This window comes from Accipiter gentilis, chromosome Z (genome assembly GCF_929443795.1).
Source record: "Accipiter gentilis chromosome Z, bAccGen1.1, whole genome shotgun sequence".
NCBI classification, from domain to species: Eukaryota; Metazoa; Chordata; class Aves; order Accipitriformes; family Accipitridae; genus Astur; species Astur gentilis.
The window spans coordinates 66,029,819-66,041,983 of record NC_064919.1 but is presented as its reverse complement, the minus strand read 5'-3'; the positions used below and the strand labels follow the sequence as shown (position 1 = coordinate 66,041,983).

The window sequence follows — 12,165 nt, the reverse complement described above, 5'->3', positions numbered from 1 at the left end:
TTTTTTTTTTTTTTTTTAGTCAAAAGACTACTTAACCTTCCTTAGTGGTGGAGTGAGTTTTATGCTTTGGGCAAGGGCAAGCGTGGAGGTTGTAAATGCATACATGATGTATATTGCTGGCGAGGTGAGCACCACGGATGTGAAAGCAGTGCTGCCCAGGGGTGCTGGCTGCTCTGTGAGCCCCCAAGTGCTATGCTTTGCCTGAATTTCAGTAGTCTCTTCCTCTGCAATTTATATTAGAGTACACAGAATTGCTGTGTACGTGATGCTTCCCCATAGTCTTTCTTCTTGCTTAATTTTAACTAGGTGTGAATAAAAGAAATATTAACAGTATACATTTGTTACTTGTGCCATTGGGTGAGAACATTTGGAATACCAGTCAAGATTTTTCTTCCTTTCTGTCCCTCAGTAGGCCCTAGGAGGCTTAGACTGTGTAAAATCATTAACTTTGGAAAACTCAAATGAAGACTGAAATGGCTAAAACAGAAGTTTGAAACAATCAGCGGAGGAGAAAACTGGAGTGAATTTGGGGAGCTGGGAGCTTTAGTAAAGAAGAGAAGGTGCAAGGTGGAGGAGACCCAGACCAGAGCAGAGGGATGTGTAAGGACCGCGGTGTGTTTCACCCCTAGCAGGTGCCTGGCAGCAGCAGCATATGCACAGACTGCTGCAGGACAGCTGCTCATGCTTTGGGAGCTGCACGTGGCCCTTGGGCACCTGGAGGGTGGCTGGGGTGTGTGTGGAGTGAGGGATTGCTTGTTCATGCTATGGCTTGTTAAAGGAGAGTGTTAGAGGAGCAGTTGCATTGGACTCTTCTTTAGAAATCCCAATTCTGGGTACTCTTTCGGCAAAGCACAGATGTGAAATCAATGTGACACCTGGGTCTTGGTCCTTTTGTGTCATTGCACGGCTGCTCTGCTCTTCCAATTGCTCCTTGCTACTGTGCATAGGAAATAAGACACAAAAAATTGTGGTAGACTATTATTTAAGAAGAAAAATCTTTATTCCTACTGAAAGTTTACTGGTTTTATGGTACTTTATGGGGGCTTGCTGGCTTTGGGTCTTTCACTGGAGAAGTCAAAGCAATGGCACCTTAACTCCAGCTCAGCTGTCTGTGTAAGCAGGTGTTCTTAAAATGATGATTTGTGTTATTTTAGCAGGCAGTTTAATTTTAGTTGAATTACCAACTGATTGGATGCCCATAAGAAATGGGTATCAGAATACAATTTCAGAGGGCTTTCCTCCTGTGTTGGGACATGTAATGTTGTATCAGCCTAGGGAAGGGGGGCAAACAAGCCTTTGTGGAGTGCGTCTCAGGAGACTTTACTGCCCATTGGAGACTTGTGTTTTTGGGGTTTTCTTCTCTCAAGAGACGAGAGTCTAAGTGGTGTGGCTTTCATGTGGTGTTTTGTTTACTTACCTCTTGGTTTTCTGTTCATTGAGCTTTTCACTTGTATGCTGACTGTCCCATTAGGGCCTCTGCTGGCAGATCAGGTCTGAGCCACTTTACAGTGTGTGGCCAGGCATCTTCTATTTATCACCTCATTTTTTTTAACCCTCTTCTTCCTGCCTCTCTCTCTGTGTCTCAGTGCAGGGATGAAAATAACTTCTGGAAAATTTTTCCACCGGTTAGTAAATGATCATTTGTGTTTGTGTTCCAGGACGAATTCACCAGGCTATGGTAACATCCCTAAATGAAGATAATGAAAGTGTAACTGTTGAATGGATTGAAAATGGAGATACTAAAGGCAAAGAGGTAAAATTAATAATTTTAGAACTTTTCTATTTAAAAAAATGTGTAATCTGCATGAATATTACTTTGGAATTTGCACTTGAAACAAAAAGAATATGTAAATCTTAATTTACTTGATTTGTTGGTTACAGACTGTTTTGCATGGGAGCTGTTGGGCAGACGCTTGTTTTTGTTGTATTATATTTGACTTCCTGAGCTCTGTGTTATAACTTTTAAATAGTTCTATTCATCAATTGATTTTGAACCAGATTACAAAGGCTGACCTTGTTATCCTCTTTTTACAAGCAGAAGAATGAAATTTTTGAGAGGGAGAATGACCTGCAGTTCAGACAGAAAACTAGTGGGAGAACTAGATTAGAAATCTTTTTGTGTTTGTATTATTGAGGAGTTGAACAGCTAGTCTGTTTGCTTATTTATTTTTGCCAATATTTTTCCAGCCTTGCTTTGCTTGAGAAATTGTGTCTTTGTGTAATGCTTCGCTATCCTCTCTTTCTTTAAATTTTGGACCATGTTAGCCATTTGCAGCTGAGATTTGGAGAAGCATCTCAGAAATAATAACACTTCATCGGTTTTGTGAAAACACAGGAAAAAGAAAAAAAATTGTGAGAAAGTTCTGGTGATCTCATCAGCTGAGCTCATCCCTCTGGACACACAGAATCCATACAGTAGTGAGGTCTTTCAAAGATCCAGCCAGGGGAAATCATAGAATCATTCAGGTTGGAAAAGACCTTCAAGATCATTGAGTCCAACCGTCATCCATGCCCACTAAACCATGTCCTGAAGTACCCCGCTTACTCGCTTTTTTAATATCTCCAGGGAAGGTGACTCCACCACTTCCCTGGGCAGCCTGTTCCAATACCTGACAACCCTTTCAGTAAAGAAATTTTTCCTGATATCCAACCTAAATCTCCCTTGCCGCAACTTGAGGCCATTTCCTCTCGTCCTATCTCCAGCCATGTGACAGAAGAGACCAGCACCCACCTCACTACAACCCCCCTTCAGGCAGTTGTAGAGAGCGATAAGGTCTCCCCGCAGCCTCCTCTTTTCTAGACTCAACAACCCCAGTTCCCTCAGCCGCTCCTCATAAGACTTGTGCTCCAGACCCCTCACCAACTTGGTTGCCCTTCTCTGGACACACTCCAGCACCTCAATGTCTTTCCTGTAGTGAGGGCCCCAAAACTGAACACAGGACTCGAGGTGCGGCCTCACCAGTGCCCAGTACAGGGGAACGATCACCTCCCTGCTCCTGCTGGCCACACTATTTCTGATACAGGCCGGGATGCCGTTGGCCTTCTTGGCCACCTGGGCATACTGCTGGCTCATATTCAGTCGGCTGTCAGCCAGCATGCCCAGGTCTTTCTCTGCCAGGCAGCTTTCCAGCCACTCTTCCCCAAGCCTGTAGCGCTGCATGGGGTTGTTGTGACCCAAGTCCAGGACCCAGCACTCAGCCTTGCTGAACCTCGTACACTTGGCCTCGGCTCATCAATCCAGCCTGTCCAGATCCCTCTGTAGAGCCTTCCTACCCTCAAGCAGATCAACCCTCCCGCCCAGTTTGGTGTCATATGCGAATTTACTGAGGGTGCACTCGATCCCCTTGTCCAGATCATTAATAAAGATATTAAAGAGAACCGGCCCCAAAACTGAGCCCTGGGGAACACCACTTGTGACCCGCTGCCAACTGGATTTCACCCCATTCATCACAACCCTTTGGGCTCATCCATCCAGCCAGTTTTTCACCCAGTGAAGAGTACACTTGTCTAAGCCATGAGCTGCCAGCTTCTCAAGGAGTATGCCATGAGAGACAGTGTCAAAGGCCTTGCTGAAGTCCAGGTAGACAACATCCACAGCCTTTCCCTCATCCACTAGGCGGGTCACCTGGTCATAGAAGGAGATCAGGTTGGTCAAGCAGGACCAGCCTTTCATGAACCCATGCTGGCTGGGCCTGATCCCCTGGTTGTCCTGCACATTGCCATGTGAGCGCTCTCAAGACAAACTGTTCCATAATCTTCCCCAGTACTGCAGTCGGGCTGACAGGCCTGTAGTTCACCAGATCCTCCCTCCCTCCCTTGCCAATGTGATGGGCATCACTTTGGCAAGCCTCCAGTCGTCTGGGACCTCCCCCATTGACCAGGATTGCTCATAAATGATGGAGGGTGGCTTGGCAAGCTCCTCCGCCAGCTCCCTGGTGGGAGTATGTAGATACCAAAGCGCTTTAGGATTTTTAGGAAACCAAGTTACAATAGACCTGAGGCCAGCTATTTTTAAGGTCCTCCCCCTCCCCTCTTACATTTTACAGCATTATGAATGAGGAACACTTAAAAGAAAAAAATATAGTATGATAAATTCAACATGGTTTCAACTGTGCTTTTATTTTTTGGGTGGTTGTAATTCCTCTGTTTCTTTTGCACTGTTTTGGAAATTTCAAATAATTGAGACCTCTTTATGTTACAGAATGTGTTTCATATTTTGCAGTAATTGTCAAATTACTGCAATAATACTAACTACTTCTGTTTTAATTTAATCACTTTACAAAATTATGACTATCTATTGGTCATTTTTAATTCATCCCTTTTGAAGGGTGTGGTTTCAGCTAACACAAAGACCAAAGCTTATGCTGTTTTTAGTGAACACAGAACAAGACAAGTCCAGTTTTAGAATTAACAAATTGTAGTGTCAAAACCCTAAATATATTTACTGTTTATTCTCAGACGTAACAGGAGAAATGGACAGGGTGAATACTGTTTTAAGACTCATAAATGTGTTTTATATTTTTTTTACACAGATTGACCTGGAGAGCATATTTTCACTTAACCCAGATCTTGCACCTGATGAAGATATTGAACCTAGTCCAGAGACGCCACCACCACCTACCCCGTCAGCCAAAGTAAACAAAATTGTGAAGGTTGGTAATATCTATGCAACATGTTCATGTCAAACTTAAAATACTCCTATACATGCTGTTATGCTTGAATTCAGAGTTTTAACTTTTGTGTCTGTGGAGCTATTTGATAACTGTGTTCCTTTATTTTTCCTATGGTGAATAGTGGTTTTCAGACATTTTTTAAGAACAGGTTTGGCAGAGAGGGAGTTGGGATCTAAGCTACCTAAATATATCTCAAGGAAAAATATAGAAGAGGTTTTTGAGGCTGTTTTGAAAGAGTATGTATAGTTCAAGCAGTCTTCACCCTAGGCTCTTCAGGGAGAGATTTGGCAGCAATCACCTCTGTATTGCTGATGTCATGTTATTTTCATTCACTGAAAAGAAGCAGAGGGGGGCTGCAGTTTTTTTGTTCAATAATATGGTCATCAAATAACAGGGATTTCTTTCTTTATAGAGTCGACGAACTGTGGCATCTGTTAAGAATGACACCCCTGCCAGAGATAACAGAGGTAAATGTTATCTCTTTCCATTTCAAGGAAGTTAAAAATATGGGAACATGGTAACCTCCTGCTCATCTAACATTCCTTAGTAGTTCTGCATTTCTCATTCGGTATGTATGCATGTGACATGTAAAAGACATGGTATGTCATTCCTAGAATTATTCCTGTGTATATTTAGGAATTCATACTGTACAAAACAGTCTTTATACGCAAGTTTAAGCAATACAGCATTAGGAAAGTTAAGCTGAATGAACTGTAGGTGCAAAAATTTGAAGTTAATCAATTATGCTACATTAAGTCTTGTGTGGACTTTTCCAAGTTAAAGCATCCTCAATTTGCTTCAGGTTAATTCAGTGTTTCAATATACACTAAGTAGTGTGCTTAAAATTCTTACGCTTTCAGTCTTTTGACTTAGGTTTGTAACAGTCTGTGTGTAAACATTCATTCAAAGGGTACTTAAGCCCTATGGGTTAATTCTCACTCTACAGATAATAGCGAAAAATCTACAAAAATGCTGAAATATCACAGGAGGATAGGTGAAAAGTATGTATTGGATGAATACAGATGTAATGTATTTTATAACATGAGAAAGAATAGTTACTGCTTATTGTTTTCATTTTCTCTTCTGCATTAAACTTAACTAACTTGTACAGATGATGGTGATGATTCTTCTTCCAAACATTAATCTACTGTCATTAATTCAGACTAGATCCCAGTCCATCTGTTTAACTTGAAAAACAAGTGGGCATGCATATCTTTGGAAGTGTTCAGACTCCTCTGGTGGATGATTGGGACCACTTTCACCCTTCTGTCATTTGCCGCTGGAGGTGTTAAACAAATTGGAAATCTTATAAGGCGGGAATAAGTTTTTTCAAACTAGTATGGTTTAAATTTGAGACATCTCACTGATGGGCTTTCCTCGCATCCATACATGTTGTTGTTTGTAGTAAATGGTCTGTTTGGTATGGAATAATCCTGTAACTTGTATTTTAGTAGGTCTTATGCATCTTACTATTCACAGTCGGCCTAAGTATTTGTTCTTTGTTGGCCTTGTAATTAAGCTTTTCTCAGCACACTGCCTTATTTTGTGTAGTCAATTTGTGCTATAAACTAGAGCTCCTATCATATTTGGAATGATGTGGGAATTTGTGTTTGTTCCGTTCGATACCTGTTTCCATAGCTGTCTCCTCGTTGCAGTGAGCTTGCCTTTGTTTGGAGTGTTATCTCTGGCTGCTCATCAAAGCTGATACCTTCACTTTCGTACTCTTCTGGCAGACTCTGTTAGGAGTGTGTGCAGGAAATAGGCCAGCTGAAGCAGAGCTGCTTGAAGTAACTCTTTGAAAAACAGTTTAAAAAAAAAACAGTTTAAAGCATTCAGCTCTACCAAAGAGGCTTGCATGGTCACTACTCCCACTGCATTCACTAGGAACAGACGTCACTGCATCTTCAGAAACTGGCATCCTTAGCACATATAGAATCAATGCATAAGTTTAGACATATTGATATTATCTGTATAACTTCCAGTATAGTGTCAAAAAGGTTTGTTTCTTCCACTCACAGATTGAGCTGCACTTTACTGTCTTTCATTTGTATCCCCTTGCTCCTCCAGAGATCCCAGGCTTAATGGGGTGGGACTGTTTTATAACATCTAGAAAATGTGAAACAGCAGGGCTTCTTTTCTTACTGGGTTTTGGGTATAATCACAATATAAATAAAATTTCATCACTTTAAGCTTCAGGACTGCATATCTCCAAGTCCACACTTTGTTCTATGCACATAATAAGTTGTACTAATTCTGCAGCAGAGTATTTAAAAATATGCACGTGCAGCATTGGTACTTAATAATTACGTTGTGTTGGTATATAACACTAGGATAAGAAAGGCTGCATACCAAATGTCTTTATTAATAGACTTTCTACATGTATGGCTCCCTCTCACCTCCAGTAAATTGCTGTGTCTGGAAATGGGCCTTGTTTTATCTCATCATAACAAAGCATTTCAGAATTCTGTGTCCAGGTAAGCTTTGTGCTTTTCCTTTGCAGTGGTTGGTTCTGCACGTGCGCGACCTACTCAGCTTCCTGAGCAGTCTTCCTCCTCTCAACAGAATGGTAGTGTTTCAGATATATCTCCAGTTCAAGCTGCAAAAAAGGAATTTGGACCCCCTTGTATGTAAACCGTGTATCAAGGATTCATTCATTCTGGGCGTTACATGTACATTCTCTTGGATTATGTTGTTGTCCATAAATGACAAATGGTCCACATGCACAGTTGTCGGTGGGCTTCCTTGAGGAGCTTTGTCAGAGAGCTGTGACTAAACAAATGTACACTTTTGTCATAGTCATGTTAGTATTTGGAATTTGTTTTTCCTTTATCTTTTTTTAACCATGGCAGTGTTGTTTGTTTTTTTTTTTTTTTTTTAATTTGCCTGGGATTTCTTTTAATTCAAACCAAGAGATCACATGTATCTGTCCCAATATTTTTTGAGGGTCACTGTCCTTATATTTTTGGTCGTGTAATTATTGTCCCATTCCCATTATTTTTTTTCTAATTCGTTCATTTTATGAATTTTAGAAATAAAATTGCCATAATTATCCTGTTTCTGATCATAATACTTATTTGCTTGAAAAGATAGTTGATATAAATGCATTCTAATTATTGATAAATTAATATAAATGAAATGTTACAGTGTAAATACTAAATTCATGCAACACTGAAAATATAAAATTATATCATTTTCTTTAAGCACGTAGAAAATCTAATTGTGTAAAAGAGGTTGAAAAATTGCAAGAGAAACGTGAAAAAAGACGCTTACAGCAGCAGGAACTTAGAGAAAAAAGAGCTCAGGTTAGTATTTTTAGCTTGAATGGAAAATGTATGTCAGCAAGAGAAGTAGTTTGTAAAATCGTTGTGCTTTTTTCAGTCTTTAATAATTTTTATGATCTGTAATAATCTTGAAATTAAATGTTTTCATCCTGTATACAAGTTTGATAAATATTTTTGTGTTTGGTAGCATTGCTCTCATAGCTGTTACTTTAGACAGCTTTCCCCCTCTTTTTCTTCCTACAGAAATAACTGCTTACAATTGCTTATCTTGCTGTATGTTCTTTAAAGATCAGGTACTGATGATAGCTATTTCTTAGGGAAGGTATATTGTTGAAAATAATCAAACCTTTGGCTTTTAGATAGGTCTGTTATTCTACAGGGGGTATTATAGCATTATGATAAATTGTTCTTTATGATCTTTGATGCTTTGTAGGAGATTCATTTGAGGCTCAAGTTTGAACAGTGACTTTAGTTTTTATCTTTAAACCAGTCTGTGCATTTATAATTTAGCTTTGCATCATGCAAGCAGCTTGGGAGCAAATTGTTAGAAACCTGTGTGAAGGAAATGAAGTTGCTAATCCTGTGAGAAAAATATCTTAATATTAAATGACTTTCTGTCACAGTAGTGTAAAAGCTTTAGCAAAACTAGTAGTGTAATCTTGTTGGCAGCCCTGTGCATATGTGTTAGTCTTTAAAGAGATACTACCAATCCGCTACTGACATGAGAAGTACAACCACCAAGTAAATAATTCAGGCAATTTGCTTCATGGTTTAATGATGTTTCTAAGTTGACCTAAAATCACCTATGTTGAATTCATGTTCTCTAATTTCCATCCATTTAAAGAAATGCAAAACATTACTATGTCTTTTTGTGTGAGGAACAAATATTTTTTGGCTTCATATATTAAGATACTTTTGATGTGGTACTACAGCTAAAATTTTTATTGCTCCTGTGAAAACTGCCTTTGCATCTGAGTCTTAAAACTTCTGTATGAGGAAGCTCTGTTTGTCTTGTTGACCTGTATGTACCTGTGCTTCGTGTTGCTTTGTGTATTCTGTTGTTGTTGTTATGAAATGCAGCAATAATTAGCCAAGCACTGTCTTTAGTGGGCAAGACCTTTAAACAAGGTTTGAAGAATATCAGGCAAACACTTTTTCCATAATAAGCAATACTGCTTTATGAGTGTTAGAAGGAAAGGTTTCAGCAGGAATACATTTTGTGTGGACTTATTGTCAGCAGTTTTTAGTTCATGGTAGTCAGGGTGAACAACAGCAAGGTACAGTCAACTTCTGGTTACCAGGACGCAATTTTATCTGAGGTGAGGATCGGCTGTGTCCCAGGTGCAGAAACATGAGCTGGCTCCCTTTCAGCTTGTTAACCCCAATGCAGTGCTTTCTGAGAGTGCCTACACTGTTTCCACAGCCAGCTGTGATCCAGAGGGAGTTTTGTATCATTTGGGGGGGAGCCATGCAAAACTTAATAAGGTCTGACCACCAGAGCTGGCTATGTGTGGCATCAGCAGCGTGTTCTGAAATGGTGTAAAAACTGACAGTTGCAGGGAGAAGTGACCCGGAGGACACTTGGATCAGTTCTGCAGAGAACCGGCTTAGCTCACAAGTAGGCTCAAGCTTAGCAAGGGTTGAAGGGGCTCCGTGCATGGCCTCTTAACATGTCCATTCACTCTGGTACTGATGGCTCCAGGTTTAGGGATGGGAGGTCTTCCGAGCCTGGATGTAGCCTACTGTGTATGCTTGGGATGGCTTCTGCTTTTTGGGGGGGTCTAGGAGTGTTAGAAGAGTTTCCAATGCATCCAAGTAACTGTAGAAGTTAACTCAGGACCAGGAGTAGGATCAAGCTCCTTTAAGAGACTTGGATCCAGCAGGGTTGTGTTTAGAGCAGCTGGGGTGCCTGCACTATTCTCTGCAGTGTGTGTGTACCTGTGTAATGGAGTGTATCCATTCGTCCGTTGGACCGCCTTATCTCAGATTAAGAAGCATTGACTGTATAAGCTATCTGGTGTTGTGTAGTGTTCGGAGGTCTTTCTTTAGTGTGAAGATTCTGGCAAAGTCAGGAGTAATTTCTCTTTCTTGAGTAGACTGTTAATGAGTCCTCAATTGAAAAATATTTTCTATTACATGCCAACCAAAAGCATGAAGTAGAAAGCATATAATTCTTTTGCTTTGTGATCGGTAAATTAGCTACATCAGAATGGAAAAAGGTATTAAACTTGCATTTGAGACATTTCTGGCATTTTGGAGAAAAAAAAAAAAAGATTTCAGTTAATGTGTATTTTTTCTTATAAATAAATGCAGAATATGCTGAAGTTAGTCCATTTCAGGAAGAAAAGTATATTAGAAATTCTGTTGCTTTCTTCCCTAGGATGTTGATGCTACAAACCCAAATTATGAAATTATGTGTATGATAAGAGATTTCAGGGGAAGTTTGGATTATAGACCACTGACAACAGCAGATCCTGTAAGTACTCCATGGACATTTTTTATCCTTCTGTATTTTTCCTGTGTTTTCAATTTTTTTAATGTATACTGCTGTCTGTAAACATGAAAAATAAGTAGTTCGATATGTATTAGTATTCATTGTAATATAGGTTTATTTTTTCAGTAATTTGATGACATTTAAATTAGTAGCTGTTGAAAGTCCTAGGTTACTAAATTATTGTTAATTATGTTATGTCATTTAAATACCATTTTACTAAAAATTAATACCAATATGTAATAAGTAGTCACTCAGTCTCTGTATTGTAAATTTTCCTGGGATGCTAGGGGATGTGCACACAAAACATTAAGGTTCTCTGAAGAACGCTGTTGAGTATAAAGATTAATATTTGATCTTTGAAGGTGATGAGGGCCTTGGTTTGCAGATAACTCAGAGGAGCAGAATCCTTAAATGATGAAGATTATTAGATCTCTGTGGAAGTCAGAGATTGTGATGATTTCTGTCAATAGCATATCTACCCTGTTAGAGCTGGATTTGCTTGCAATACTCCAAGATGTACCTGCTACTCTACAGGATTAGATCACTGTCTGCAGGGAGTTTTGTTAATTATGGTTCTCCCTTTTGGGCTCTTGGCTATTGTGCAGACGCAAGGGGCTTTTACATGTTCAGATGACTCACTGTCTTGGAAATTTCTCTTTATTTAAATGATTGGTTAATTAATTCAAGAACAGAAGTAAAATAAAGTAAAATATCATATAACTGGAACTGGGGTATAGTTTACTGAAAGATAGTTTCCTTTGCAGATTGATGAGCACAGGATATGTGTTTGTGTACGAAAACGACCACTCAATAAAAAAGGTATGACCATTGAAGATTTTGTTGAATTTTTTCTCTGAAAAGTTGCTTCTGGTAGTGATATAATTTGTCTTAAAGACATCTAGAAATACTGATCAAAGGTGGAACTGTTATACTAGACTATATGTGTGACAGACCCAGAAAATTCATAGACTCATCATAAGCTGGATAAAGATGGGGAGAAAAGTAGTGTTAAACTAAAAATGTCACCTTTTTATGGATTGGAAGCTGAGGCACAGAGAGACTGCAGGTTTTTTCCAAGGTCATCTAGGATGTATTTAGTTGATCCGGGCATTAATTCTACTGTAATTTCTTCAGTATTCTTACATTGCATTAGGATCTCCATTCTTTTAAACTATCCTTCAAGTTATCTCCTGAGCTACCCAGTGAAAACTTTCATATGCATTCTTTGTACATGTATTTTTATACTTTTGAGTGGTCTTGAATCAGACATCAAGGGAGCAATTCAGTTGCCTAAACGCTGATGTCTTATGACATTTTAGGTGCCCAAATGTGTCCGAGACATCCTTGTGGGGCTAGTGGATTACAGATAAACTGGAGACTTGTATCCGCTGGAGTTGCAGCTCAGGGCTGGGCAAGATACCCTAGGGCATATGAAATGCCGCTAAAAAACTATTAGGTACTGGAATGACTCCCTAGTGACTTTTTTTATAGGTGATTAGTATTACAACTTTTTTTCTTACTGCCTGCTTATAAGACTGCAGTCTGTACTAAAAAAAATAATAAAAAAATGTTCAGGTTTTCAACTCCAGTTAAATCCCAATCTTCCCATGAAGTTCTTTACTTTCAGCGGGAAGTTACGAACACAAATGCTTCTGGATTGCAGCCTGTCAGAATCCAATGCTTAAGTAAACAGCATTTTGTTTTGAAAGATGTTTCT

The 12,165-nt window shown here is 39.4% G+C and overlaps 1 protein-coding gene across 4 annotated transcripts in view; it reads left to right on the top strand.

The window, feature by feature from the left end:
- KIF2A (kinesin family member 2A) overlaps nt 1–12,165 on the top strand; it is a 60,731-nt gene that overhangs the window by 22,035 nt on the left and 26,531 nt on the right. For 2 of the 4 annotated variants that reach the window (XM_049795351.1, XM_049795353.1), the window contains exons 2-8: nt 1,659–1,753; nt 4,533–4,652; nt 5,086–5,140; nt 7,174–7,239; nt 7,875–7,975; nt 10,335–10,430; nt 11,213–11,267. In XM_049795351.1, coding sequence (XP_049651308.1) covers nt 1,659–1,753; nt 4,533–4,652; nt 5,086–5,140; nt 7,174–7,239; nt 7,875–7,975; nt 10,335–10,430; nt 11,213–11,267 — 588 coding nt within the window. Of the gene's footprint in view, nt 1–1,658; nt 1,754–4,532; nt 4,653–5,085; nt 5,141–7,173; nt 7,297–7,874; nt 7,976–10,334; nt 10,431–11,212; nt 11,268–12,165 lie in introns of all 4 variants that reach the window. The other 2 variants (XM_049795350.1, XM_049795352.1) reach the window with 1 other exon arrangement.